The 25,203-nt window shown below is 39.5% G+C and overlaps 1 protein-coding gene across 1 annotated transcript; it reads right to left on the bottom strand.

Annotated features, from left to right (window-relative positions):
- Nucleotides 1–2,238: 2,238 nt before the first annotated feature.
- On the bottom strand, nucleotides 2,239–24,919 carry LOC122431299 (solute carrier family 22 member 10-like). The gene is made up of 10 exons (XM_043452551.1): nucleotides 24,394–24,919; nucleotides 23,395–23,498; nucleotides 20,229–20,383; nucleotides 19,958–20,126; nucleotides 18,380–18,503; nucleotides 15,754–15,869; nucleotides 8,374–8,588; nucleotides 6,436–6,544; nucleotides 5,107–5,310; nucleotides 2,239–2,353 (listed from the first exon to the last, which is right to left on the bottom strand). The coding sequence occupies exons 1-10, from the start codon at nucleotides 24,775–24,777 to the stop codon at nucleotides 2,293–2,295; spliced, it is 1,641 nt and encodes a 546-aa protein (XP_043308486.1). The 5' UTR covers nucleotides 24,778–24,919; the 3' UTR covers nucleotides 2,239–2,292.
- Nucleotides 24,920–25,203: the final 284 nt, after the last annotated feature.

Raw genomic sequence — 25,203 nt, 5'->3', positions numbered from 1 at the left:
TCATTCATCTAAAAATGTTTCACATACTTCTCACACATTTTTTTTTCTTTTGAGGGACATATATGAACCCTTGGTTAATTTAACACTGAGCAGTTAGAGTTTTTGATATTTACCTTAGTGCAGGCTGGCATATGCTAGTTTTTGAGTAGTGACCTCCAAGTTTTGCCTCATGTAAGCATTACGTTCTTAAAAATGAATGTACTTTGCAGCAGATCAAGCATGTTTGTGACTTGCACTGAACCCTTATGGGGCTACCTAGAAGGGTCACTGTAATGAAATTTGAGCTCTCAAGAAATTACTATCAGTTCATTCATCCTGCAATTCATTTATTCAGTAAGTGTTTCTTTTGTTAACTTTGCACCCAGTATTGTAGTAAATAACAAAAATTAAATAGCAATAATGGCTTTCAAAAATTGTGCAAGGCACAAATAAATACTTTTCCTTATTAAAAAAAGAAATTTTAAAGGCAAAAATAAAATATAAGATGAGGGAAGTGAACAGGAAGCAGAGAAACACATACAGTTGGTAGTAAGAAAGAGGAAGAAGATGAAGAGGGAGAAATTGTGAAACCATGTTCCATAGGATTAATGGAAGCTGGCACTTAACAGAACTCATTGAACATGTCTTACAGAGTAGCAGATAAGGGAACAGTTTCTTAGGAAACCCTCTACTTGTAACCTGCCTTTACTAGTTAAGCCTACTTTAGTTTTTTTTTTTTTTTTTTTTGCTTGTCTCTAACTACAAACCCTCCCAGCTTCATGAACCGTATGTAAGTTATCATCAGACTTCTAACCACCCTTATTGACAATACTTCTGATGTATGAATCACCATAGTCATGGGGGCTTAAGTTGTTTTCCAAAAATTTGGAGTCAGCTCCTATCCAATACCCACCTGGCTTCCCAGGTGATGTTAGTAGTAAAGAATCCACCTACCAATGCAGGAGACTGAAGAGACTCGAGGGTTCGATCCCTGGGTCAGGAAGATCCCCTGGAGGAGGGCATGGCAACCCACTCCAGTATTCTTGCCTGGAGAATCCCATGGATAGAGGAGCCTGGAAGGCTTCAGTCCATAGAGTCACACAGAGTTGGACACGACTGAAGTGGCTTGGGCACGCCCTGCCCAATACACCTGCCCAAAACTAGTTGAGCCCACTGACCCTAAACATGGGCCTACAGAGAAATGAATTACCTCACATTTTCCCAACCTCCAATTACCTTTCCAAATGCCTGAGACCACCCCTCTTCTTTGTATCATAAATATCTCAGGTCTCTGGCCTTTGCGGATGCAGATCTGAGGTTTGTTCTGCTGTGTCCTCACTTAGCTACCTCACAAATAACACTTTCTCTGTGGCAAACTTCAGTGACTGAGTGTTTGACTTGTTCTGCAGTGGGCAAACAAGCCTGGACTGATTACAGATTTGGCGAGCAATCCAGGAGATATGTCTAGACAGCCCTTTTGCCCATGGTTCTTTGGCCCCTTGCCAGTATTGATAGCCTATGGATGAGTCCAAGTAGCTGCCTGGTACACACTGCTCAATATTTCCCTCAGGCCCAAAAAGATTGATGTTTTCAAGTGATTTAGGCATATCCCAGACAGCTCGGTGCTTTTAGGAATAAAAAATTATCTAATATCCCAGAAGCTGAGTCACAATGCTCAGCATCCATCGAACATTACCAGGTACGTAAAGTTATAGGAAAATAGGATACATGATGAGGATAGAAACTATAAATGAAGAAAAAAGATAAACTGAATAGACTTACATCTGTTACATAAAATAAACTTACAGTTAAACATCCTCCCACAAAGAAAACTACAGGTATCTTCACTGGAAATTTTACCAATTATTTAAGAAAGATGTATAACCCATTTTACCCAAACTCCTTCAGGAGTAGAAGAGAAAAAAAATGTTTTTCTAACATTCATTCTATGTGGGCACCATTGTTCTGATCACGGAATTATATTCCAAGAAATTGTGTGTGTGTGTGCGTGTATGCTTAGTTGCTCAGTTGTGTCCGACTCTGACTCCATGGACCATAGCCCACCAGGCTCCTCTGTCCATGGGATTTCTCTGGCAAGAATACTGGAGTGGGTAGTCATTCCTTTCTCCAGGGGATTTTCCCAACCCAGGGACTGAACTCATGTCTCCTGTTTAATTGAAAATTAATGCCATGATTGTAAATGGGATTCATTTTAGAGTATATTTTCTTGTTAGTATGTAAAGATAAAGGAAAACTCCCTTTTTTTTTTCTTCATGTTTTTATTTTCCTCACCAGTCATCTCATGAAATCCACTTAAAATTTTGTCACTTTTATGCAGAAATCTTTTTCATTTGCTTCTCTTGAGACTTTTTTGCTGTAAAAACAAAAAACAGAAGCAAATCAACCAACAAATTAGCAAATAGAAAGAAACACTAAAAAACAGAAAAAAATAAGTTGGATGCCCTCCCTGCACAAGTACAAACTGATCCTCTGACCGTCAGCTTCTTATAATCCAGTAAAATCCATGAGAGATTGACACTGATGCTGTAAAGGCTGTTGACAAGAAAGCAAATTTGAAGGATGCTACTCTCACTTGTCTCTTTAGATCTCCGGCCAATGACATCTTTGGAAAGTCAAGAGGCAAATGGGAAATGTTAACCCCATTTGTTATGCATTGAAATGTGTCCCTTCAAAAATTCATATGTTATTTAAAGAGTTGTGTTAATAAAAGAAAAAGTTTCTTAAAAATACATCTGTTGAATGTACAGAACAGACTTTTGGACTCTGTGGGAGAAGGCGAGGGTGGGATGTTTCGAGAGAACAGCATCAAAACATGTATATTATCTAGGGTGAAACAGATCACAGCCCAGGTTGGATGCATGAGACAAGTGCTCGGGCCTGTTGCACTGGGAAGACCCAGAGGGATCGGGTAGGGAGGGAGGTGTGAGGGGGAATCGGGATGGGGAATACATGTAAATCCATGGCTGATTCATGTCAATGTATGACAAAAACCACTACAATATTGTAAAGTAATTAGCCTCCAACTAATAAATGGAAAAAAAAATAAAAAGATAAAAAAAAATATATCTGTTGAATCATCACATTGTACACCTTTTAAAAATCCCACTGTATATCCTAAATAAGCAATTTTAATTTGTCAATTATATGTCAATAAAGCTGGAAATAAAAAAGATCATATATTCAAGTTTTAACTCTCAGTGTCTAAGAATGTGACATTATCATATTTGGAAGCATGGTTCTTGCAGTTACATTTAATTAAGATGAGGTCATCCTGGAGTAGGTTATGTCTCTAAATCAATTTGACTGGTGTCATTATACAAAGAGGATATTTGGACATAGAGGCATACCAGGGAGGTGCCATGTGAAGATTGGAGTTATGGTGCCACGATCCAAGGAACTACCAGAAGCCAGGAGAGACCTGAACCAGACCCTCTCCTAGAGCATTCAGAGGGGGCATGGCCCTGCCAACAACTTGAGCTTGGACTTCCAAGCTCCCAAACTAAGAAAATACATTTCTGTTGTGTGATTCACTCAGTTTGTGGAACTTGATTATAGAAGCCTGATGTCGCAAAGATACCATATTTCTCACATTAAAATACTTTTACTAGCTTCTTTTTCCTCCTATCCTTGATACTTTCCCTGAAGTATAGTGACAAAATTTGCCTGAATCTTAGAGGCTCATAAACAATATTAATTTCTTTATTACTGTTTCTTTTTTTTACTATAGTATGATTCATTTGTTTTAAACTATAATAAATACCAACAATTTCATACCAAGAAAGAAGTATAAATAATCATTGTAATAACATAATTTCTACAGCTTGTTCCATTTTTAATGATAATTAATTTTTCTCTCAAAGTTGTTGAATCTCTCTTGCTCAGAGAAAGAGATCTCATCTAGTTAGTTGAAATGCCTTAATTCAAATTAGGAAAATTGTTTTATAAAACAAAAAATCCAAATTTCTTCATGAGGTTAGAACTCATTAATTGCAAACAATAAAATATATGATGTTGGAAACACATACATTTAAATATGAGTTATTTTCATATCCTGGATCTATTTGACTCTGGGCACTGAATGATACAGCATAGAATGACTAACACCTTGTACTCAAACGAGAAAGGGAAACAATAAAGAAATGACTGAAACCTCAAAGAGTTCAGTTCATTACTTCTAACCAGTAGTGAAACTCTGTGAAATAATGCTTGTTATTATTTTTTTAAGTTGTTGCTTTGGTCCTCTGTCCCCCTCTGACTGTCAGCCATTTCAGATGGTTTTCCTAATCTCAAATGCATACAGTGAGATTTCTCTAAAGTGCTGTTTACACTTACTATTTCTTGTTTTTATTTATTTTTTTAATTTTTTTATTTTTTATTAGTTGGAGGCTAATTACTTCACAACATTTCAGTGGGTTTTGTCTTACTGTTTCTAAAGTGGAAACAGTAAGTGTTTCCACTTCCTCATCTCTCATTATTTATTCAATCTTCTCAGACTTCTGTCCATGTTTTTCCACTGAGATAAGACTTGTCTAGCTAAATAGTTTGGTCAAGTCATTGTTGATATAGCCTGACACTCCCAGTCTTTCTGTATGAGTGATCATGCCTCTTGATTAAAATTTCCTCTTTATATCTCAGGCTCTTGTGGATCCCTGAGTTGGGAAGATCCCCTAGAGAAGGGAATGGCTACTCCAGTATTCTTGCCTGGAGAATGCCATGCACAAAGGAGCCTGGAGGGCTACAGTCGACGGAGTCACAAAGAGTCAGATACAACTGAGCAACTAATATTTTCTTTCTTGTGGATCTGAGTATCATTAAATACCATCATGAGGGCAGGTAGGATATGCCATCACAATAGAGCTAATTATCATCTCTTTAGGACTAAAGCTGCCAATGAGAACAAGGTAGAGGGGATCTCTGCAGTCTAGACTGGAACTTGTAATGGATAGACATCGCACCACTCATGAAGGCAATGGCCCGAGATCGAAGTATTCCAGGCAAGGCTTGCCTTCCCCAGGGATCTGAAGGACCCCTGCGGTGTGTTGCCTTTCTCACCCACAGATCGAAAGCACCCAGTCCCTCCCAGGAGATGGTAGAAGGTTTACTCACGTATTTTCCACATCCTGGATAGTGTCAGACAGAGGCATATTTCTGGTTTCAGGTTGGAAAGGCACAGCAAGACCAGCAATGATGGGAAAGACTCCATAGAAGATCCAGGGCAGGGTGGGTAGATACACCTCTAGGGTCATCAGGAGAGGAGCCAGTGCTGACCCATACCTACTAACCATCGCATCTAATCCAAAAGCTTTTGCCCTAAGGGATAAATAAGAATATATAATAATCCAGTAAAAATCCACATATGTAACTTATGATCTGTTTTTTGATGTGATTATGTAACACAATAAAACATAATTATTATATATGCATGGGCTTTATGAAAAACACTTGATTTTGTGATTTGCTCTGTGATTTTCTGTCCTTGATAAGATCAAGATGTGTTAGACCCATTTTCATCATTTTAAACAAATGCATTGAAATACTGCTTAGTATAGTACATGGCACTAAGTCATCTTTTTCAATAAACTTGATGATAATTATCTTTGGTATATTAAAACATCACTTTTTAGAAAATCCATATCCAAATCAACAGTAATTAAAATTAAATCCACTTTTCGTTTTTATTTCCTAATATTTTTGGTACTTCACATTTCTTTTTTAGGCATTTATTTTGTCTTTATTTTTATGAATATTAAAATATTTACATCTTATATAAAAATTCTGTATCCTATTTTCATTCATTATTATTTTTTTAACTGAAGGAAAATTTCTTTAAAATGTTGTATTGGTTTAGGCCATACAACAACACAAATCAGCTATAATTATACATATATCCTCTCCCTCTTGAGTCTCCTTCCCTTCCCCTCATCCCACCCCTCTAGATAATCAGAGAACACCAGGTCGGGTTCCCTGTGTTATATAGAAGCTTCTCACCAGATACCTATTTTACACACAGTCGTGTATGTATGTTTATGCTATGTTCTCCATTTGTCCCACTCTCTCCTTCCTCTACTGTGTCCACGTCTGTTCTCTTATGTCTGCATCTCCATTCCTTCCATGCAAGGAGGTTTATCAATACCGTTTTTCTAGATTCCATACATATGCCTTAATATATGATATTTGTCTTTCTCTTTCTAACTTAGTTCACTCTGTATAACAGGCTCTAGGTTCATCCACCTCACTAGAACTGGCTGATTCGGTATTTTGTATTTCTGTTTTACACTCATAACTGGAACTTACAGATGGTAAACTAACTACCTTCTTATATGTGGAATTAGAACATTTTCCTGGTCCCTTCCCTAAACCACAAATTTTATTAAACTATAGGACAGTATATATCAAGCTTTAACCAGGCTTCCAGAGGTATATAAAGTCTTATACCTGAGAAGAGTGGGCATGAGTTCATCGCAGTGGACACAGTAGCTGGTGACTGCAGCAGCAACACAGCTGATTCCCACACTTGCCAAAGTCACACGCAGAGTCTGCATTTCTGGAGACGGGAGGATCAGTGAGGTTAAGACAACTGTGTTGAAACAATCAGCAGCCAGCAAGTTTAGCCAAGACCAACAGCTCTATAATAGACTATTTGAATGCTTGAAACAGGTTGTAGAAAATATTACAATAGCAGAGATCATGGAGTCTTTTATAATCTGAGAGATATAAAATTATCAACATAGGTAATAAAATGTACACAAAATGGTCTGGATTAATTATAGCAAATCTCTCTGCATATCTGAGATTTGCCAGTGAACAGGAAGAAAAGGTGAGTCTGGCAGAAATTTGCATCTACTTATTCTGTCCAGTACTTTTTATATTTTTATTGCAGAAGGTAGGACCATCATGTGGACAATTACTGAGTAAAGACTCAGCTCTAAAGTTAAGGACTTAACAATTAAAGTGTAGAATTTAAAGTGACCAGTCATCCTGGGTTCTTTGGGATTTAGGAGGTCTTAGCAATGTGGGATTTTCATTGAAAAAAATCAGAAAACTCTTAGGCAAACCTCAGTGAGTCGGTTGACCTAGTGTAGAAATAGCATTGCCATGGGTATGGCACCGGAGAGTAATAGGAAGACAGAACTGCTCTGTTAGTGGAAAGGCTAAAGAGAACCCCGGTCTACATCAATGTTAGACATGAGGAACCAAGAAAGGAAACTTCTGTTTGGATAATGGGACCACTAAAAAAAACTTTAGAGAAACAGTTCTCTGCACAGTATAAAAAGAAATCTGGTTATGACTTTATAATATTGTAAAGAACGCTCTTGTAAGGGAGTAAGCTCGTGTCATGAGTGACATTCTGAGGAGCAGAGCCTGCCCATCTCTAATGCTGTGCAATACATTCCTGCACTAGGAGACGGTGAAGTATTGTGCCCATTATGGTTCTCCTAATCAACACATATTTTCATTCTATTAACTTATAAAGTAATCTAACACGGAATGGACAGGGATTTTAATCTGCTTAAATCCTGTTCCTGCTGTTTACTCCTTCATTCCTTGGAAAAAGGAGTCTTGTGTGTTGTTTTTTTTTTTCCATTTCCTGGGAGACTACTATAAGCAAGAGCTGTAGTCATGGTGACTTAACAGTCCACTCACATGTGTATACTAGAGATGGGAAAGTGGACCACTCATCAAAGGTGCTAACGAAGAGTACAAACAAAGGGGTGACCGTAATATCTCGTCACCTGGGATATAAGTGCAAACCTCAGCCCTCCCTCTATACTTGTTATTAAAAGTGTGAATGGACAAAGGGCAAGTGAACAAGTGCTTCCTAGGGAAATAATCTGGAATGCTACCAGTTTATAGACACTTCCATGATCTGATGAAGATTGAATATATGCCTTATTTGCCCTTCACTGACCTTTGTTTTTTTTCCCAAAAAAATATTAACAGAAAATCTCATAAATCATCAGATTGGTTTGGGGGAATACTTAGCTCAAAATATGAACCTCTCTTTATTTTTTTATTTTTATTTTTTTTCATTTATTTTTGTTAGTTGGAGGCTAATTACTTTACAATATTGTAGTGGTTTTTGCCATACATTGACATGAATCAGCCATGGATTTACATGTGTTCTCCATCCTGAAACCCCTTCCCACCTCCCTCCCCATCCCATCCCTCTGGGTCATCCCAGTGCACCAGCCCCGAGCATTTGTCTTATGCATCCAACCTGGACTGGCGATCTGTTTCACCTTGATAGTATACTTGTTTCAATGCTATTCTGAACCTCTCTTTAAACCTAATTTCAGACAAGTGTGACCAGTTACAGTCCCTGAAGGATGGGGAAAAGACCCTTCCCTTCCCCAAAGTCCAGTCTCCTCTCACCTTGGGGCACAAACGTGTTGGCCAAAATGGAAAGTCCCACCAGGAACAAGAAAAGCATCTGCGTTGGTCGACGGCCCTTGTAATTCAGTACTACCAGTGCAAGACATCGGGCTAAGGTGGTGAGAGCTCCAAAGATGACCTGGAACAGGAATATATTGCTTCCAAAGTGCTGTAGGTTCATAGAGATGCCATAAAGGGGTACTGTGACAGCAAACCTGCAGTGAGCAAAAGAAGAAAGACACAAGCCATAAGAGTTAGAGCCCAGGTGCTGCAGTTGATGATTATATCCACCCAGGCGGCTACAGAATAGTCTCAACCTAGTTTCTTCAATTTTAGATGGTAAAGTTGCCATAAATAATTACATGGCTATAGATGAAAACAATATTCCTTTTGTCCTTTCTGGAGTCTCTAAGCAAAGAGCTGACAGTAAAAATATAATGTGACTCAATCGCCAAACTGGAGGTACAGAGAATTTGAAAATATAAGCATTAAAATGAAAAATTTAGGGAAATAACTTCTTTTTGAGGGTTATCTGTATGCAGAGAGTCCTCCCTTTCTTTCCCCAAAGCCCATACTGTAAAGCACTTCCCTTTTCTCAACTAGTGACTGAAATTGCAAAGCTACCTGTGTCCCCTTGACTTGGCAGCATAGTATCCTGGTGTCCAAACACAATTCTGGGTAATTTAAAGTTCATATCAAACTTCATGGGGCTAAAAGAAAATGTAAGGATGCAGGAAGGCAAACATGCACCAACTGTACCATCAGAAATGGAATCAAAGATTCCCGGTGAGGATCTACCTTTTCACCAAGGAGCATCTGAGGGAATGGAATCCACTTTAAGGATCTACTTCACCAGAGAGATCTAGACTTAGACATTGCAAGAGAAGAAACCACTAGAGCAATTGCAAACAGGTCTTCTCTTGACCATTATCTGTACTTTTCCCTTCCTTTCTGATCATCTATGATTCAGAAATGTAAGTTCATGTCCTAGCGGATATGAAAAGTTCAAAAAAGCACAAAGTAGTTAAGTGAATCAGCAGTCTACTGAGATATGTCTGGGAAGAGATAAAATATACTTTTCAATAGTCACTTTCTTAAGTTTGGCAGTGGGTATATACTGTCCTGTGTGCTTTTTTTGGTCCATGTGTATACATCTTCAAACATTCAGGATCTAAAATTTCTCCTCCTGACTCTACCAAACCATTCCCTCAAGAGATAACAAACAAGACTTTCACAGAAGGCCATGTGCTAACACACACACAAAAGGTATCCAGATTGTAAACAAAAGTCCATCAATATTGAAGTACATATAAACATTGTAGTGTATTCATGGAATGGAAAACAAAAACACTAGGGAGGAAAATAATCTACTGTTACATGCCACTGAATGCGTGAATCTACATGAGTGAGCATGAGACTCGGGCTGTTCCAGAACCGTTTATAATTTACATTATGTGAAGGTCGAGATCAGGACACACTCGTCTATAGTGAAGGAGAGCAGAACAGCTGCTAAGTTTTGTTTGGCAAAGGAGAGGGTGGTTGAGGAGAGTATAGGAGTAGTGCTGGTGGTGGTGGTGGGGGACTCCATGGGATTTACGATTTTCTATCTTGATCTGTATGTTGGTTACATTTTTACATACTGACGTACTCATTTATTTACATATATATTCCTGATCTCTTCATGTTTCTGTTTGCAACACTTGCATCAATGAAAACTGAAAGAAAAAATAAAGACAATTAAGTAGGCAAATCTGTACTGCAATAGAAGTTCTCAACATCAATCTCCAGTGAGGAGACTGATAGTGTGATATGACATAATGAACTGTTCATAATATAATCAGCTCCATGTGAGTCTTATTTGCTGTGTTTTCCTCATCTTTTTAAAATTTTTTATTAAAGGATAACTGCTTTACAGAATTTTGTCGTTTTCTGTCAAACCTCAACATGAATCAGACATAGGTCTACATATCCCCTCCCTTTTGAACCTCCCTCCCATTTCCCACCACACCCCACCCCACCCATCCAGGTTGATACAGAGCCCTTGTCTGAGTCTCCTGAGCCATACAGCAAATGCCCGTTGGCTATTTTGCATATGGTAATGAAAGTTTCCATGTTACTCTTTCCATACATCTCATCGTCTCCTTCCCTCTCCCACTGTCTATAAGTCTATTCTCTATGTCTGTTTCTCCATTGCTGCCCTGTAAATAAACTGTTCAGTACCATTTTTTTAGATTCTGTATATATGTGTTAGAATATGATATTTATCTTTTTCTTTCTGACTCACTTCACTCTGTATAGTAGGTTCTAAGTTCATCTACCTCATCAGAACTGACTCAAATGCATTCCATTTTATGGCTGAGTAACATTCAATTGTGTATATGTACCACAACTTCTTTATCCATTCGTGATGGACATCTAGGCTGCTTCCATGTTCTAGCTATTGTAAATAGTGCTGCAGTGGACAATGAGATACATGTGTCTTTTTCAATTTTGGTTTCCTCAGGGTATATGCCTAGGAGTGGGATTGCTGGGTCATATGGAGGTTTTATTCCTAGTTTTTTTTAAGGAATCTTCATACCATCTTCCATAGTGGCTGTATCAATTTGCATTCCCACCAACAGTGAAAGAGTGTTCCCTTTTCTCCACACCCTCTCCAGCATCTGTGGTTTGTAGACTTTGTGATGATGGCCGTTCTGATTGATGTGAGGTGATATGATACTTCCTTGTAGTTTTAGTTTACATTTCTCTACTAATGAGCAATGTTGAGGATTTTTCACGTGTTTGTTAGCATCTGTATGTCTTTGGAGAACTGTCTGTTAGGTCTTTTCCCCACTTTTTGATTGGGTTGTTTGTTTTTCTGGCATTGAGTTGTATGAGTTGTGTGTATATTTTGGAAAATAATCTTTTGCTAGTTGTTTTATTACCTATTATTTTCTCCCATTCTAGGCTTGCCTTTTCACCTTGCTTATAGTTTCCTTTGCTGTGAAGAAGCTTTTAATCTTAATCAGGTCCCACTTGTTTACTTTTGTTTTTATTTCCATTACTCTAGGAGATGGGTCATAGAGGATCTTGCTTTGATTTATGTCATCGATTGTTCTGCCTATGTTTTCCTCTAAGAGTTTTATAGTTTCTAGCTCTACATTTAGGTCTTTAATCCATTTTGAGTTTATCTTTGTGTATGGTATTAGGAAGTGTTCTAATTTCATTCTTTTACATGTAGCTGTCCAGTTTTCCCAGCACCATTTATTGAAGAGGTTGTCTTTGCATTCATTGTATATTCTTACCTCTTTTGTAAAAAATAAGGTACCTATAGATGCATGGGTTTATTTATGGGCTTTCTGTCTTGTTCCATTGGTCTAGATTTCTGTTTCTATTCCAGTACCATACTGTCTTGATGATTGTAGCTTTGTAGTATAATCTGAATTCAGGAAGGTTGATTTCCTCCAGCTCCATTCTTCTTTCTCAAGACTGCCTTGGCTATTCAGGGACTTTTGTGTTGAATTGTGTAACTTTTTGTTCTAGTTCTGTGAAAAATGTCATTGATAATTTGATAGGGATGGCATTGAATCTGTAGATTACATTTGGTAGTATAGTCATTTTCACAATATTGATTCTTCCTACCCAGGAACATGGAATATCTCTCCACCTGTTTACATAGTCTTTGATTTCTTTCATTAGTGTCTTATAATTTTCTGTGTACAGTTACTTTGTCTCCTTAGTAAGTTTATTCCTAGATATTTAATTCTTTTTGTTGCAATGGTGAATGGGATTGATTCCTTAATTTCTCTTTCTGGTTTTTCAATGTTAGTATATAGAAGTGCAAGTGATTTATATATCATGCAACTTTGCTAAATTCACTGATTAGCTCTAGTGATTTTCTGATAGGTTTAGGGTTTTTCTTTAGGGTTTTTCTATGTACAGTATCATGTCAGCTGCAAACAGTGAGAGTTTTACTACTTCTTTTCCAATCTGGATTCCTTTTCTTTCTTTTTCTTCTCCGATTGCTGTAGCTAGGGTTTCCAGAACTATTGAATGATAGTGGTGAAAGTGAACTTCTTTGTCTTGTTCCTGATCTTAGGGGGAATGCTGTCAGTTTTTCACCATTGAGAATAATGTTTGCTGTAGGCCTATCATATATAGCCTTTACTATGGTGAGGTAAGTTCCTTCTATGCCCATGTTTTTAAGAGTTTTAATCATAAATGGGTGCTGAATTTTGTCAAAGGCTTTTTCTGCATCTACTGAGGTTGTCATATGGTTTTATCTTTCAATTTGTTAATATAGCATATCATATTGATTGATTTGCATATAGTGAAGAATCCTTGCATTCCTGGAATAAACCCAACGTGACCAAGGTGTATGAGCTTTTTGATGTATTGCTGAATTCTGTTTGCTGAAATTTTTAAAAGGATTTTTGCATCTATGTTCATCAGTGATTTTGGCCTGTAGTTTTCTTTTTTGTGTGTTATCTTTGTCTGGTTTTGGTATCAGGGTGATGTTGGGCTCGTAGTATGACTTCGAAAGTGTTCCTTCCTCTGCAATTTTTTGACAAGAGTTTTAGAAGGATAGGCAGTAGCTCTTCTCTAAATGTTTGATAGAATTGTCCTGTGAAGCCATCTGGCCCTGGGCTTTTGTTTTTTGGGAGATTTTTTATCACAGCTTCAATTTCAGTGCTTGTAATTGGGTTGTTCATAATTTTTATTTCTTCCTGGTTCAGTCTTGGAAGATTGAACTTTTCTAAGAATCTGCCTGTTTCTTCCAGGTTATCCATTTTATTGCCATATAGTTGCTCATAATAATTTCTTATAATCCTTTGTATTTCTGCACTGTCTGTTGTAACCTCTTCTTTTTCATTTCTAATTTTATTGATTTGATTATCCTCTCTTTTTTTCCTGATGAGGCTAGCTAAAGCCTTGTCAATCTTGTTTATCTTCTTAAAGAGCAAGCTTTTAATTTTATTATTCTTTACTATTGTTTCCTTCATTTCTTTTTCGTTTATTTCTGCTCTGATCTTTGTGATTTCTTTTCTTCTACTAATTTTGGGGTTTTGTTCTTCTTTTTCCAGTTGTTCTAGGTGTAAAGTTAGATTGTCTATTCAATTTTTTTCTTGTTTCTTGAGTGAGGATTGTATTGCTATAAACTTCCCTCTTAGCAGTGCTTTTGCTGTATCCCATAGGTTTTAAGTTGTCATGTTTTCATTGTCATTTGTTTCCAGAAATTTTTTGATTTCCCTTTTGATTTATTCAGTAACCTGTTGGTTATTTAGAAACATGTTGTTTAATCTCCATGTGTTTGTGTTTCTTACCGTTTTTTCTTTTTTTTCTGGTAATTGATATCTAGTCTCACAGCATTGTCATCAGAGAAGATGCTTGATACAATTTCAATCTTCTTAAATTTACTGAGATTTGATTTGTGACAGAAGATGTGGTCCATCCTGGAGAATGTTCTGTGTGCACTTGAGAAGAAGGTGTATTCTTCTGCACTTGGATGGAATGTCCTGAAGATATCCAAAAGAATCTACAGAACAAGTCAAAATGTAAGAACAATAAACGTTTTTCTTGAGTAACTGCTGTCAGAGTCCTTTCCCTCGCTGGGAGTCACAGTCCACCTCAGCTCCCTAGGATGTCCTCCAACACTGTGCTGATCTCTTGACCTGCTGTGGGGGCAGCTCAGATTCTAATCTGGTCCTACTTCTATGTGTTCCTACTTCCAAGGTCCACAGCTATCAGAACTAGAGCATTTTCTTTGGTGAGAGCTCTCAACAACCTTTTATATACTCCATAGGCACAGAGTCCACCTAGTTGATCGTGTGGATTTAATCTGCAGCTTGTACAGCTGGTGGGAAGGTTTGGGGGCTTCTTCCTTAGCCACACTGCCCCTGGGTTTCGTTTGTGGTTTCATTTCCACCTCTACATGTGGGTCATCCACCGGGGTTTGCTTCCGAGGTTGCCCTGAAGGACTTGGGTTTGTCCCGGTGAGGGCTAGGTGTGGAGGTGGTGCAGCTGCTTGGATCACAGGGCTTCAGGCAGCACCAGGTACTCAGGGAAGTTGGCAGCTAGGGCAGCAGGAAATATAATGATCTGGAAGGGTATGGCAACCAGTATTGGCCAATATGCTCCAGTATTCTTGCCTGGAGAACCACCCTCCCTGACAGGGAAGCCTGGCAGGCCACAGTCTACAGGGTCATAAAGAGTTGGAGTGATCTTGTGTGCATAGACGCAAGACTTTTTTTGCCTGTGGCGGCTCTGCCCCAGTGAGAGTTGAGCGTGAAGGTTGCGCAGCTGCTTGGCTTTCAGGGACCCTGATGGCACCAAATGTGCAGGGACACGGACTGCCTCTGCTGCAGGAGTTATGGCCCTATCAGAGTCTTTCTTCGAGCCTCTTGTAGCTGGCGATCAGCAGGCCACTTTGGTCATTCTTTCTTCGTAGCTCCGCCCATTCAGGCCCTTGGAGGGCTACCTTGCCTGGGTCCTTCTCTCTTGTTCTGTGCATCAGGCACATAGAGGGGCCCCCCTGGCTGGAGTCCTACTCTGTAGATCGGCACATCAGTCACTGAAAGGAGAACCCTGGGTGAGGTCCTGCTCTAGTTCAGTGCGTCAGGCATTTGATGGGCAGCCTCTCTATTGTTCAGCTGCCTGGTGTGTGGGGAGAGAGAGGCTATGGTGATGGCTCCACCCCCTACGCGTGACTCAGCATTATTGCCTTGCTTCCATGGCTTTCCGGCGTTCCTCCACAGGCATTTCCCACCACAATCCACCCCCTGCCTCACCTCCTCTCAATCTGTTTCTCCACAGTCAACAGCAGCCCTCGCCCTGGGATCTCTCCACAATCCCCAAACTCCAGCTCCCAGCCACTATGCCTTCCAGGGGACCTACATCCCTGTCCAGAGTATGTATGGCTGCAGCAAGGACTGTCTGATTCCCATTCTATTTAGGCGGCCACAGATCAGCTGTTTCACTCTCAGCCTTAAATGTTTCTCCTCTGACTCAGACAATGGCCCCCTTGTGGGGACTGGACCCCTGCTTTAGTTTCCCCTCCCACAAAGGGAGGGCAGGTCCAGTCCTACTAATACTCCTATTTTTCCCCCTAGTTCCTTCATCCTACCGAGTTTTGCATGGTTCTATATATTCTTTTCCTCTGGTCAGGTACTCCTGCCTGCTCTTAACTGGTATTCTGCATGCAGTTCTATGTCTGAAGGTGTATTCCTGATGTATCCATGGAGAGAGATGTACTCCACGTCCACCTACTCGTTCAACATCTTGTTCTCTCTTCCTCATCTTTTAACCACAAATAAGCCCTCCCTTTCACAACACTGTCATAACCTTTTGTAATAAACAGATTCATGTTCCCATTCAAGTTGTCATACATTGTGGGTAGCCCACCTCACAAAGAGGAGGAGACAGGTCCTTTTACGCAGGTTGGGTGTGCGGAACAAGTCAAACACAGTAGTTTTGGTCTGTGCTCCCTCCAGTTCCTCCTGCATGGTCGTTCTCAAACCCTTGAACAAAAGCAATCAAGTATCATTTGCTAGCATAGTGCCAGGTATTGTGATGAGTGCCAGGAGGATAGGAGAGACGCGAGTCCTTTCTTTCTAGTGTAGCATATTCAGGTATGACCTAAATCAAATCCCTTATGATTATATAGTGGAGGTGACAGATAGATTCAAGGGATTAGATCTGATATACAGCATGCCTGAAGAATTATGGATGGAGGTTCATAATATTGTAAGGAGGTGGTGACCAAAACCATCCCAAAGAAAAAGAAATGCAAGAAGACAAAGTGGTTGTCTGAGGAGGCTTCACAAATAGCTGAGAAAAGAAGAGAAGTGAAAGGCAAAGGAGAAAGGGAACGATATACCCATCTGAATGCAAAGCTCCAGAGAATAGCATAGAGTGATAAGGAAGCCTTTTTAAGTGAACAATGCAAAGAAACAGAGGAAAATGGAATGGGAAGGATTAGAGATCTCTTCAGGAAAATTGGAGATACCAAGGGAACATTTCTTGCAAAGATGGGTGCAGTAAAGGACAGAAATGGCAAGGACCTAACAGAAGCAGAAGAAACTAAGAAGAGGTGGCATGACTACACAGAACTACACAAAAAATGTCTGAAGGACCCAGATAACCATGATGGTGTGTTTACTCACCTAGAGTGAGACGTCCTGAAGTGTGAAGTCAAGTGGACCTTAGGAGCATTATTACAAACAAAGCTGGTGGAGGTGATGGAATTCCAGTTGAGCTGTTTAAAATCCTAAAAGATGATGTTGCTAAAATGCCTCACTCAATATGTCAGTAAATTTGTAAAACTCAACAGTGACCATGGGACTGGAAAAGGTCAGTTTTCATTCCAATCCCAAAGAAAGGCAATGCCAAAGAATGTTCAAGCTACTGCACAATTACACTCATTTCACATGCTACAAGGTGATTCTCAAAATCCTTCAAGCTAGGCTTCAAAATACACAAACTGAGAACTTCCAGATGTACAAACTGGATTTAGAAAAGGCAGAGGAACCAGAGATCAAATTGCCAACATGGGCTGGATCATAGAAAAGGCGAGGAAATTCCAGAAAAACACCTGCTTCTGCTTCATTTACTATGCTAAAGCCTTTGACTGTGTGGATCACAACAAATTGTGGAAAATTCTTCAAGAAATGGGTATACCATTCCACTTTACTGGCCTCCTGAGAAACCTACAGGCAGGGCAAGAAGCAACGGAATGGACATGGAACTAAGAACTGGTTCAAAACTGGGAAAGGAGTACATCAAGGCTATACATTGTGACCCTGCTTATTTAAATTACATGCAGAGTACATCATGCAAACACCAGGCTATAAGGCTCACAAGCTGGAATCAAGATAGCCAGGAGAAATATCAACAACCTCAGATATGCAGAAGATACAACTCTAATGGCAGAAAGTGAAGAGGAACTAAAAAGCCTCTTGATGAGGGTGAAAGGGGAGAGTGAAAAAGCTGGCTTAAAACTCATCATTCAAAAAACTAAGATCATGGCATCCAGTCCCATCACTTCATGACAAATAGTTGGGGAAAAGGGGGAAAAGTGGAAACAGTGGCAAATTTTATTCTCTTGGCTCTAAAATCACTATAGATGGTGACTGCAGCCATGAAATTAAAAGACACTTGCTCCTTGGATGAAAAGCTATGACAAACCTCGACAGTCCATTAAAAAGCAGAGATATCACTTTGCTGACAAAGGTCCGTATAGTCAAAGCTATGGTTTTGTAGTTGTGTATAGATGTGAAAGTTGGATCATAAAGAAGGCTGCACACCAAAAAATTGATGTTTTTGAATTGCATGCTAGAGACTCTTGAGAGTCCCTTGGGCAGCAAGGAGATCAAACCAGTCAGTCCTAAAGGAAATCAACCCTGAATATTCATTGGAAGGACTGATGCTGAAGTTCCAATACTTGGCCACCTGCTGCAAAGAGCTGACTCATTGGAAAACACCCTGATGCTGGGAAAGACTGAGGGCAGGAGGAGAAGGGGGCTATAGAAAATGAGATGATTGGATGGCATGACTCAATGGAGATGGGTTTGAGCAAACTCCGGGAGATAGTGAGGGATAGGGAAGACTGGCGAGGTGCAGTCCATGGGGTCACAAAGAGTTGAACATGACTTAGCAACTGAACAATATTACACATGCAATCACAGGTGTTGATATGATGGAGTAGGTAAGGAGTTAAGGGATATTCCAGGAAATTAAATGGCAACCATTAAATTTTGAAAATGAGAGCCACCTAGGGGTTAGGGCATCCTGGAGAGTACATAGGATATACTGTCAGATCAGGAAGTGAGCTAAAGGAAGAAGTTTTGTACAGTGCTCAAAGCTTCTTTTCTATGAGCTATATGGCCTTTATGGCCATAAAGAACCAGGGAATTTGTATTCTCAACTACTGCCCTTGTTAGGAAAGCAGCTTGCTTATCTCATTAGGAGAAGGCAGGTGTCAGTTTATGACTCCCATTCAGCCCGGTAACCACCTTCCCTTTCTGCTCACCTCCATGTTCAGGGTTGCCTCGGCATTCTTCATTTCATTTCTGCGTGCAACTTTCTTAAGTTCCCTTAATCCTTCATCTATTTTATTGGTGATAATCAGCCACCGTGCAGATTCCACCAGCCACCTAATGAAAGAAGGGCCCACAAGTGCAGTCAGTTCTCTCTTGCTTATTTGTCATATGGTTAATTACTTCATATGCTTTTTGCCTTCAATCCAATATTCACCACTTCAAGTATTGGGTTAGGAAAAGGAGCTCATGTTTTGTTACAGACTGCTAGGAAAATACAAGAATGACCACTTTATGTAGTACATCTAAGAGATGTTCTACATGCAAAGGATCATAGAGTTTGCAGTAAAATTGCCTCTCTGCTTACCCAGCAGAAGGTTTTCCAAGAGGCCTATGAAGCTTAAGTCTGAGAGTCCCTCACTTGCATAATTCCCTTCAAAACTAAGCATGAGATCCAGCACATTTGTGCATATAGTATATATTCATAATATATATTATCTTGAAAAAAGAAGCCCCCAAATGCGTTTCAGTTCAGTTCAGTCGCTCAGTCAAGTCCGACACTTTGCAACCCCATGGACTGCAGCATGCTAGGCTTCCCTGTCCATCACCAACTCCCAGAACCTGCTCAAACTCACGTCCATCGAGTTGGTGATGCCATCCAACCATGTACGCTTTTAGGCCAACAAATATTGTCAATACTCCTGCCACTTCCAGCAATGTCGGTGGAATGCAAATGTAGGGAAGCCTGGTGTGCTGCAGTCCATGAGGTCATAAAGAGTTGGACACCACTGAGTGACTGAACAACAACAGCTACATAAGTGGGGGTCACTTATTTACATCTGCCCCAGTTTCCTTATCAATAAACAGAGACAATAAACACACCTTCCTGGTTAAGAGGATAGAATGCCTTAGCAGATGAGTCTGATGTGGATTATCCTTTTTATTTCTCTCTCTTTGTACTCATGTCACCTTACTAAATCCATAGCAATCTTTCTGGGATCTACTGAATATGACTCTCCCTAGAATGGTCTTAAGTGTAGGGATGAGATTATCCATAAATAAAAGTTCATTAAAATTACTTAAGGAAAGACAGAGTGATGAACACATATGTAAATCATCCAATCTGCATGTCATTTTCTCTTCTGGAGAAATTAAACTGCTATTTTGTTAAATTGCTCTATGAATATATTTTCTGCCTCATAGAAAATCATCAAGAACTTGATTGTATCATATTCATTCCAAAGCCAAAAAATTGAAGCTTTATCTTTCAAAAATATTTAAGTATATATTTTATATTAAAAAAATAATGGAATAACTCAATGACTCAACACTAGATAACACTTAGGAAGCAAAATGGCAGAAAATACCTGGAACTCCCAGGCAGAAAGCTCATTGTTATTCTGTGTTCTGCTTCTCAAATCTCAAATTGAACAAAGTAAGCAGATGAAAGACCCTGGTTTAGGCAGAAACAATAAGAAAGGGTTCAGGGAATAAGAAAATCAATATATCCCAATTCAGCAAGCATTTTCACCCCAGGTTCCCTTAAAACACAGTGAGAGAGATGCTCATACCTTGAGGAGAAAGAGAAGACAAAGAAAGGTACAGACACCACCAGCTGCAGGGTGCGCCACTCTCGAAAGACAAAAGCCAGTCCTCCCAGCATCATCTGTCCAATACTAACAGCACAAGTTATCAGCATTATTACCATGGCTTTAGACTGGGACCTTGTCCACTCTGCAACTAAAGGAAAATCCAATTCGAATATTAATGTCATCTAAGGGTGAAATTTCAAGATCAAATTCAAAGCTTGGAAAATGAAGAAGAACAAAACTGTTGACTTACTGAGCATCCAGTTATTTGTTATGATGGCCACAGCAGAGCAGCCTGACCAGAAGCGTAGCAAGCAGTAAATGAGGAAGGTGGGAGCAAAGGCTGTGCAGGTCCCAGAGATGGCGAACTGGAGCAAACTGCACCTGAGAATCAACTTCCGCCCAAACCTAAGAAACAGAGAGTCAGCTTAGATTATGGAGGTAGTGATAATTTGTGGTGAAAAATTAAAAAGACATACTCTGAAGTTTAGAGAATGTTTTAATAAGTGATTCTTTGTATCTGGAAGCTTGAGTACACAAAAACCAGGTCAACAATGGGAATTGCTTCAAGGTGACACTCCTTGTTACCTAAATAAGTAGGTATAATGTTATAACACATAAACAAGTGTTATAATGTTTTGTACATTACCAAAACTTCATCGCCCAGTCACCAGGAGACCCAACCTAGGGATCAAACCCAGATTTCCTGCAATGCAGGTAGATTCTTTACCATCTGAGCCAGCAGGGAAGCCCATAAAAAAAACTACAGCGTTGGAAATTATAATATACTATAAGCACTCATTGTACTAACTTATGTGTTTAGCAGAGTAGAGAATCTCTGTAGTGTGTAGTGCTGCGGCCAGCACAGCAGGTAGGGATGGAAAGTGGATGCACAGTTTGGAAAAAAGAAACTAGAGATAGAATTAAAGTTTTAAAGATGGGACTGGGGGACTCAAGACCTCTTGGGTCAAGAGCCCTGTTCTTCAGAGTCACATCACTTTTATTTAGTGTCTTGGCAAGCAGAAAGTATCTATTGTGTTACAATGAAGTCAGCTTCCTGTGTTCCTGGTCACATCTCCCATTTTATTGATTACTATAAACTATCTTTGTTATTTTCTTGTACAAGGGCTACCACCTAGCTGGAGGTCATAGACTCGCATATGCCTTGGGAAAACATCTTAGTGTGTGCACAAGCAGTGTTCTGAACTTGCGGTGATCCGGTGTTCCAAGGTCCACACTATGTTTTTCCTTAGTGTAGCAGGGTATGACAGCCCCAACTGATCAACCCGATGTACTTTAATTTGGGTTATACTATACTGCTATATTTTGCTTTTATTCTTTTCCCATGGTGATTTTCTCATGGCTTAGCCAGAGCAACAGGCAGCTGGCTGTTAACCCCTGCAGTGTAGGACACAAGAGGGCTAAAAGTTACTTTGGTCTCTAGCACCAGACAGGTTAAGATGCAACTGATGCAAAAGATCAGTGAAACAATGCATCGAAGTTGTTCAGGTTTATGTAAGAGTCACACTAAATTTCCATGTATTTGTAAAAATTCCGGTTTTCCTTCTGCTTCTGTTTTCTAATTTCACTCTGTTGTAATCACAGAAAATATTTTTTTAAAAGGTTTTTAAAATAACATTTGTTTCTTAAAAGTTAACACGTGCAAAAGAAGTGAAAAAAACTAAGTCATTCATATTCACAAGCAGTTTACCATTTAATGTGTTCTTCTAGGTCTCATTTGTGTATTTTCACAACTAAGCATCCGTTTTTATGTGATTAAGATCATACAGTTATGTATCATGCTATTTCACACATCTTGAATATTTGTCATTAACCAAAAATACACTGTGCTTAGTCGCTCAGTCATGCCCAACTCTTTGCAACCCCATGGACTGTAGCCCAATAGGCTCCTCTGTCCATGGGGATTCTCCAGGCAAGAATACTGGAGTGGGTTGCCATGCCCTCCTTCAGGGGATCTTCCTAACCTAGGGATCAAACCCAGGTCTCCCACATTGCAAGCGGGTTCTTTACCGTCTGAGCCACCACTCAATCTTTAAGGAAAAAAGCATAATCCTGCCTTTCTTGGTGACAAAAATTTCAGAGAAGACAAAAATGGTGACAGGCCTCTAGACAAAGATATTGGCAGAGCTATGATTGAAATACTACATTCATTTCATGTTCAGTTAAAAATGAGACATAAAGCAACAGAGTACACAAAGTATAGTGCTTTCTAAGAGGATTCATTCTCCAAACTCAGCTATTAAATTATTAGCAAGGAGGTGTGTTTTCATTGAATTAGTTACTTAACAATGCTTTCCTGTAGTACAGCCAGGAGACACACACATCAGTGGTTATCATCAAAATACAAATATGAACACATCCATAAACAGCCTTCCCTCTGTATTTCCTTCTGCCCCTCTGCTGCCAACCTAAATTAATAAGTCGTGACTCGCATTTCTCAGAGATGGTTTAGCAATTCCACGTCTAAGATGTTGCCTTTTATTTTTATGAATTAGAACAAAAATATTTACAGATTGGTTAACTCACTAGTCCTACTTTTTATCATACATGGTCACCTCAGGATATCTAAAAAGCCTAGAAATCTTGCAAAATTTTCTGATTTTTGGCTTTGAGCCCCATACATGATCAAGTCCGGAGAATGCTCCATGAACTGAATGTGTATTCTTTCATCAAGAAGGGATGAAAGAATCCATGTCTGTTAGCTCTAGTAGTTTGTAGTGCTGCTCAAGTCTTGTATTTCCTTACTATTCTTTGGCTTAGATGTTTAATCCATTACTAAAACTGAAGTATTGACATTCTCAGCTATGAATAGAGAATTACTTTGCCCTTCAGTTATGTCAGTGATTGTTTTATATATTCCAAGGTTCTTTTCTTTAATGCATTGCTATGATTCAGTCTGTAAGATGTGTCTGACTCTTCTCAACTGCAGCATGAACTGCAGCATGCCAAGTTGCCTTGCGCTTCACTATCTCCTAGAGTTTTCTCAAAGTACTCAAAGCAACCTACAGATTCAATGCAATCCCTATCAAATTATCAGTGGCATTTTTCACAGAACAAGAACCTCCTGTCTTGGAGCACCTTCCTCTTCTTCCACTTGGTAACTCCTTCTCAACTTTATAAATGAAGTTTATGGTAGTTCACCTCTAAGTATTATTCTGAAATTCCCCTCAGATGTTATGGAGATGACATTTCTGTGTTGAGTACAGAGAGCCCAGTGGCAGCAAAATGGCATCCATCAGAATGAGTCTAATTCTACATTTCCATCTGTAACTTCCTGGGAACCATGGCAACCCACAGTGTGAATTGCGCATTGGAACTCAGGAGTGACTTCCCTATGAAACAATCATAAACTGTGAAAACACACACTGGAAGGGCAGCAGTGATTGGGAGACACTCACCTGTCTGAGAGATGGCCGTATATGAAGGCTCCCAGCTGCATTCCAGCCATGAACACAAACTGAACCACTGATTTCTGTGACTGGTGATCACATACGAGGTCCCACTGGAAGAGAAGGAGACCAGAACAGAGGAGCTTCTCAGCATTTTAAAGCCCTCAGTGAGTACATTCTGCTTTGCTTTCCTACATTTACTCACCTATACTATTTAAGTCCCAGTTTAAGTATGGCTTTTCTAGAAATTCTCAACTCAATCTTTCAGATTTTATCAGAACCAATCTTTATATTCATTTAGCACTGCATACCTCAGTGATTCTCAATCTTTTCCATACACTGAAAATAGCTGAGTTTTTTTTTTTTTTTTTTTTTATCACTGATATCTGGATCACATCTAGAGTGAAATACAGATTTGTTTCTCTGACAATTAGTCAGGAAATGGAATTTTTAAAAGTTAATAGAAGTACTTCCAATTACAATTAGACTGAGAACATGCAACTAAAAATAATTTTTCACACATTATATCAAACATGTACTTATCTAAACATCAACCTCTTCATTAAATTTTGTTTGGTGACAGTAAAATTCATATCCAGTTTGCTGATTTCCTCACTCTCAATTGTAATTAAAAATGAAGTGAAAGTGTTAGTCACTTAGTTGTGTCCAACTATTTGTGACCCCATGCACCAGGTTCCACTGTCTGTGGAATTTTCCAGGCAAGCATACTGGAGTGGGTAGCCATTCCCTTCTCCAGGGGGCCTTCCTGACCCAGGGATCAAACCCAGGTCTCCTGCATTACAGGCAGATTCTTTACCGTCTGAGCCACAAGGGAAGCTGTGATTGTAATGTAAGTTCTTGGCAATTTAAAAAGATAAACAACCACTGAAAGAATAAAAGAGAACTCATTACATTATCTTCTCAGTAACTGAAGATTTGAATAGAGTCTATTTTATGTTATTATAAACACCCACACCAAGTACTCAGAAGAGGAAAATGGGGCCTTACCTCACTCACGACGGTGGAGGAGAACAAGCTGTGGTCATACACCCAGCCATCCACACAGGGCTCCGTGTCCAGGTCAGTCATGTTGGGGAAGGTCCCATTCAGGTGAAGGAGCTGCCACTGCGGGTGGAGGAAGCGACGACACTTCTCTGGCTGTAAGTTCGAATCCACTGGGATGGAGATTCTCAGGAGGACATCAGGGCTGAGGATTCCAGTGGCATTGTCCAGGATGTAGACCCAGCAGCGATGACCAGGAATGGCGGCAGTGAAGTTCTCCAACAGTATATGACAGGCTGCTATCCCAACAAGAGGAAGAGCTAAAACCATCTGAAGGATCTGGAATTTTCCCAGGCCACCAACTTCATTAAGGAGCTCCTCAAAAGCCATCGTGAAGAGGCAAAGGGAGGGAAATTTTTCCTTTCATTAATTCACATGGAATCCATGTGACCTCACACCAGTTTGTCATCAACGGTTCTCGTCACTTCGCCGCTGTAAGAGAGCATGGAAGCAGTTTCCTCAGACCTTCTGGAATCACGAGGTATTGGCTTTTTAGTAACGTCATAAAGAAAATTATTTACCAAAGATTCCTCTATCTGATGAACACTAAATCTGTTTAAAGGTTTACTCACTTAATGTGCTTGTCCTCAGTGATTCTGTAAAATCAACACTGGACTTTGACATGAACATGGTTTTAAATAATCTAAAGTAAACCTGCTACACAGTCTTCAGTCATTTCTGGAAAATAAAATTTGAGAGATACAGAAGGGAACTGCTCTATGGATTTTCCGTGGAAAGTACAGAAAGTCAGTGTTT

This window comes from Cervus canadensis, chromosome 29 (genome assembly GCF_019320065.1).
Source record: "Cervus canadensis isolate Bull #8, Minnesota chromosome 29, ASM1932006v1, whole genome shotgun sequence".
In the NCBI taxonomy this organism is placed as follows: Eukaryota; Metazoa; Chordata; class Mammalia; order Artiodactyla; family Cervidae; genus Cervus; species Cervus canadensis.
The sequence above is the reverse complement of the archived record's forward strand: the minus strand, read 5'-3'. Positions and strand labels throughout refer to the sequence as shown.

Bases quoted from the DNA above. Each gene is read 5' to 3' on its own strand.
- LOC122431299 (XM_043452551.1), bottom strand. From the start codon at position 24,777: ATGGCTTTTGAGGAGCTCCTTAATGAAGTTGGTGGCCTGGGAAAATTC. The intron at 15,870-18,379 runs GTGAGCAGAAAG...CTTTTGTTCAAG, and splicing joins AGGCAACCCTGAACATGGAG to GGTTTGAGAACGACCATGCA. The intron at 8,589-15,753 runs GTGGGCTACCCA...TGCTCACTGCAG, and splicing joins TGTCTCCTCCTCTTTGTGAG to GTTTGCTGTCACAGTACCCC.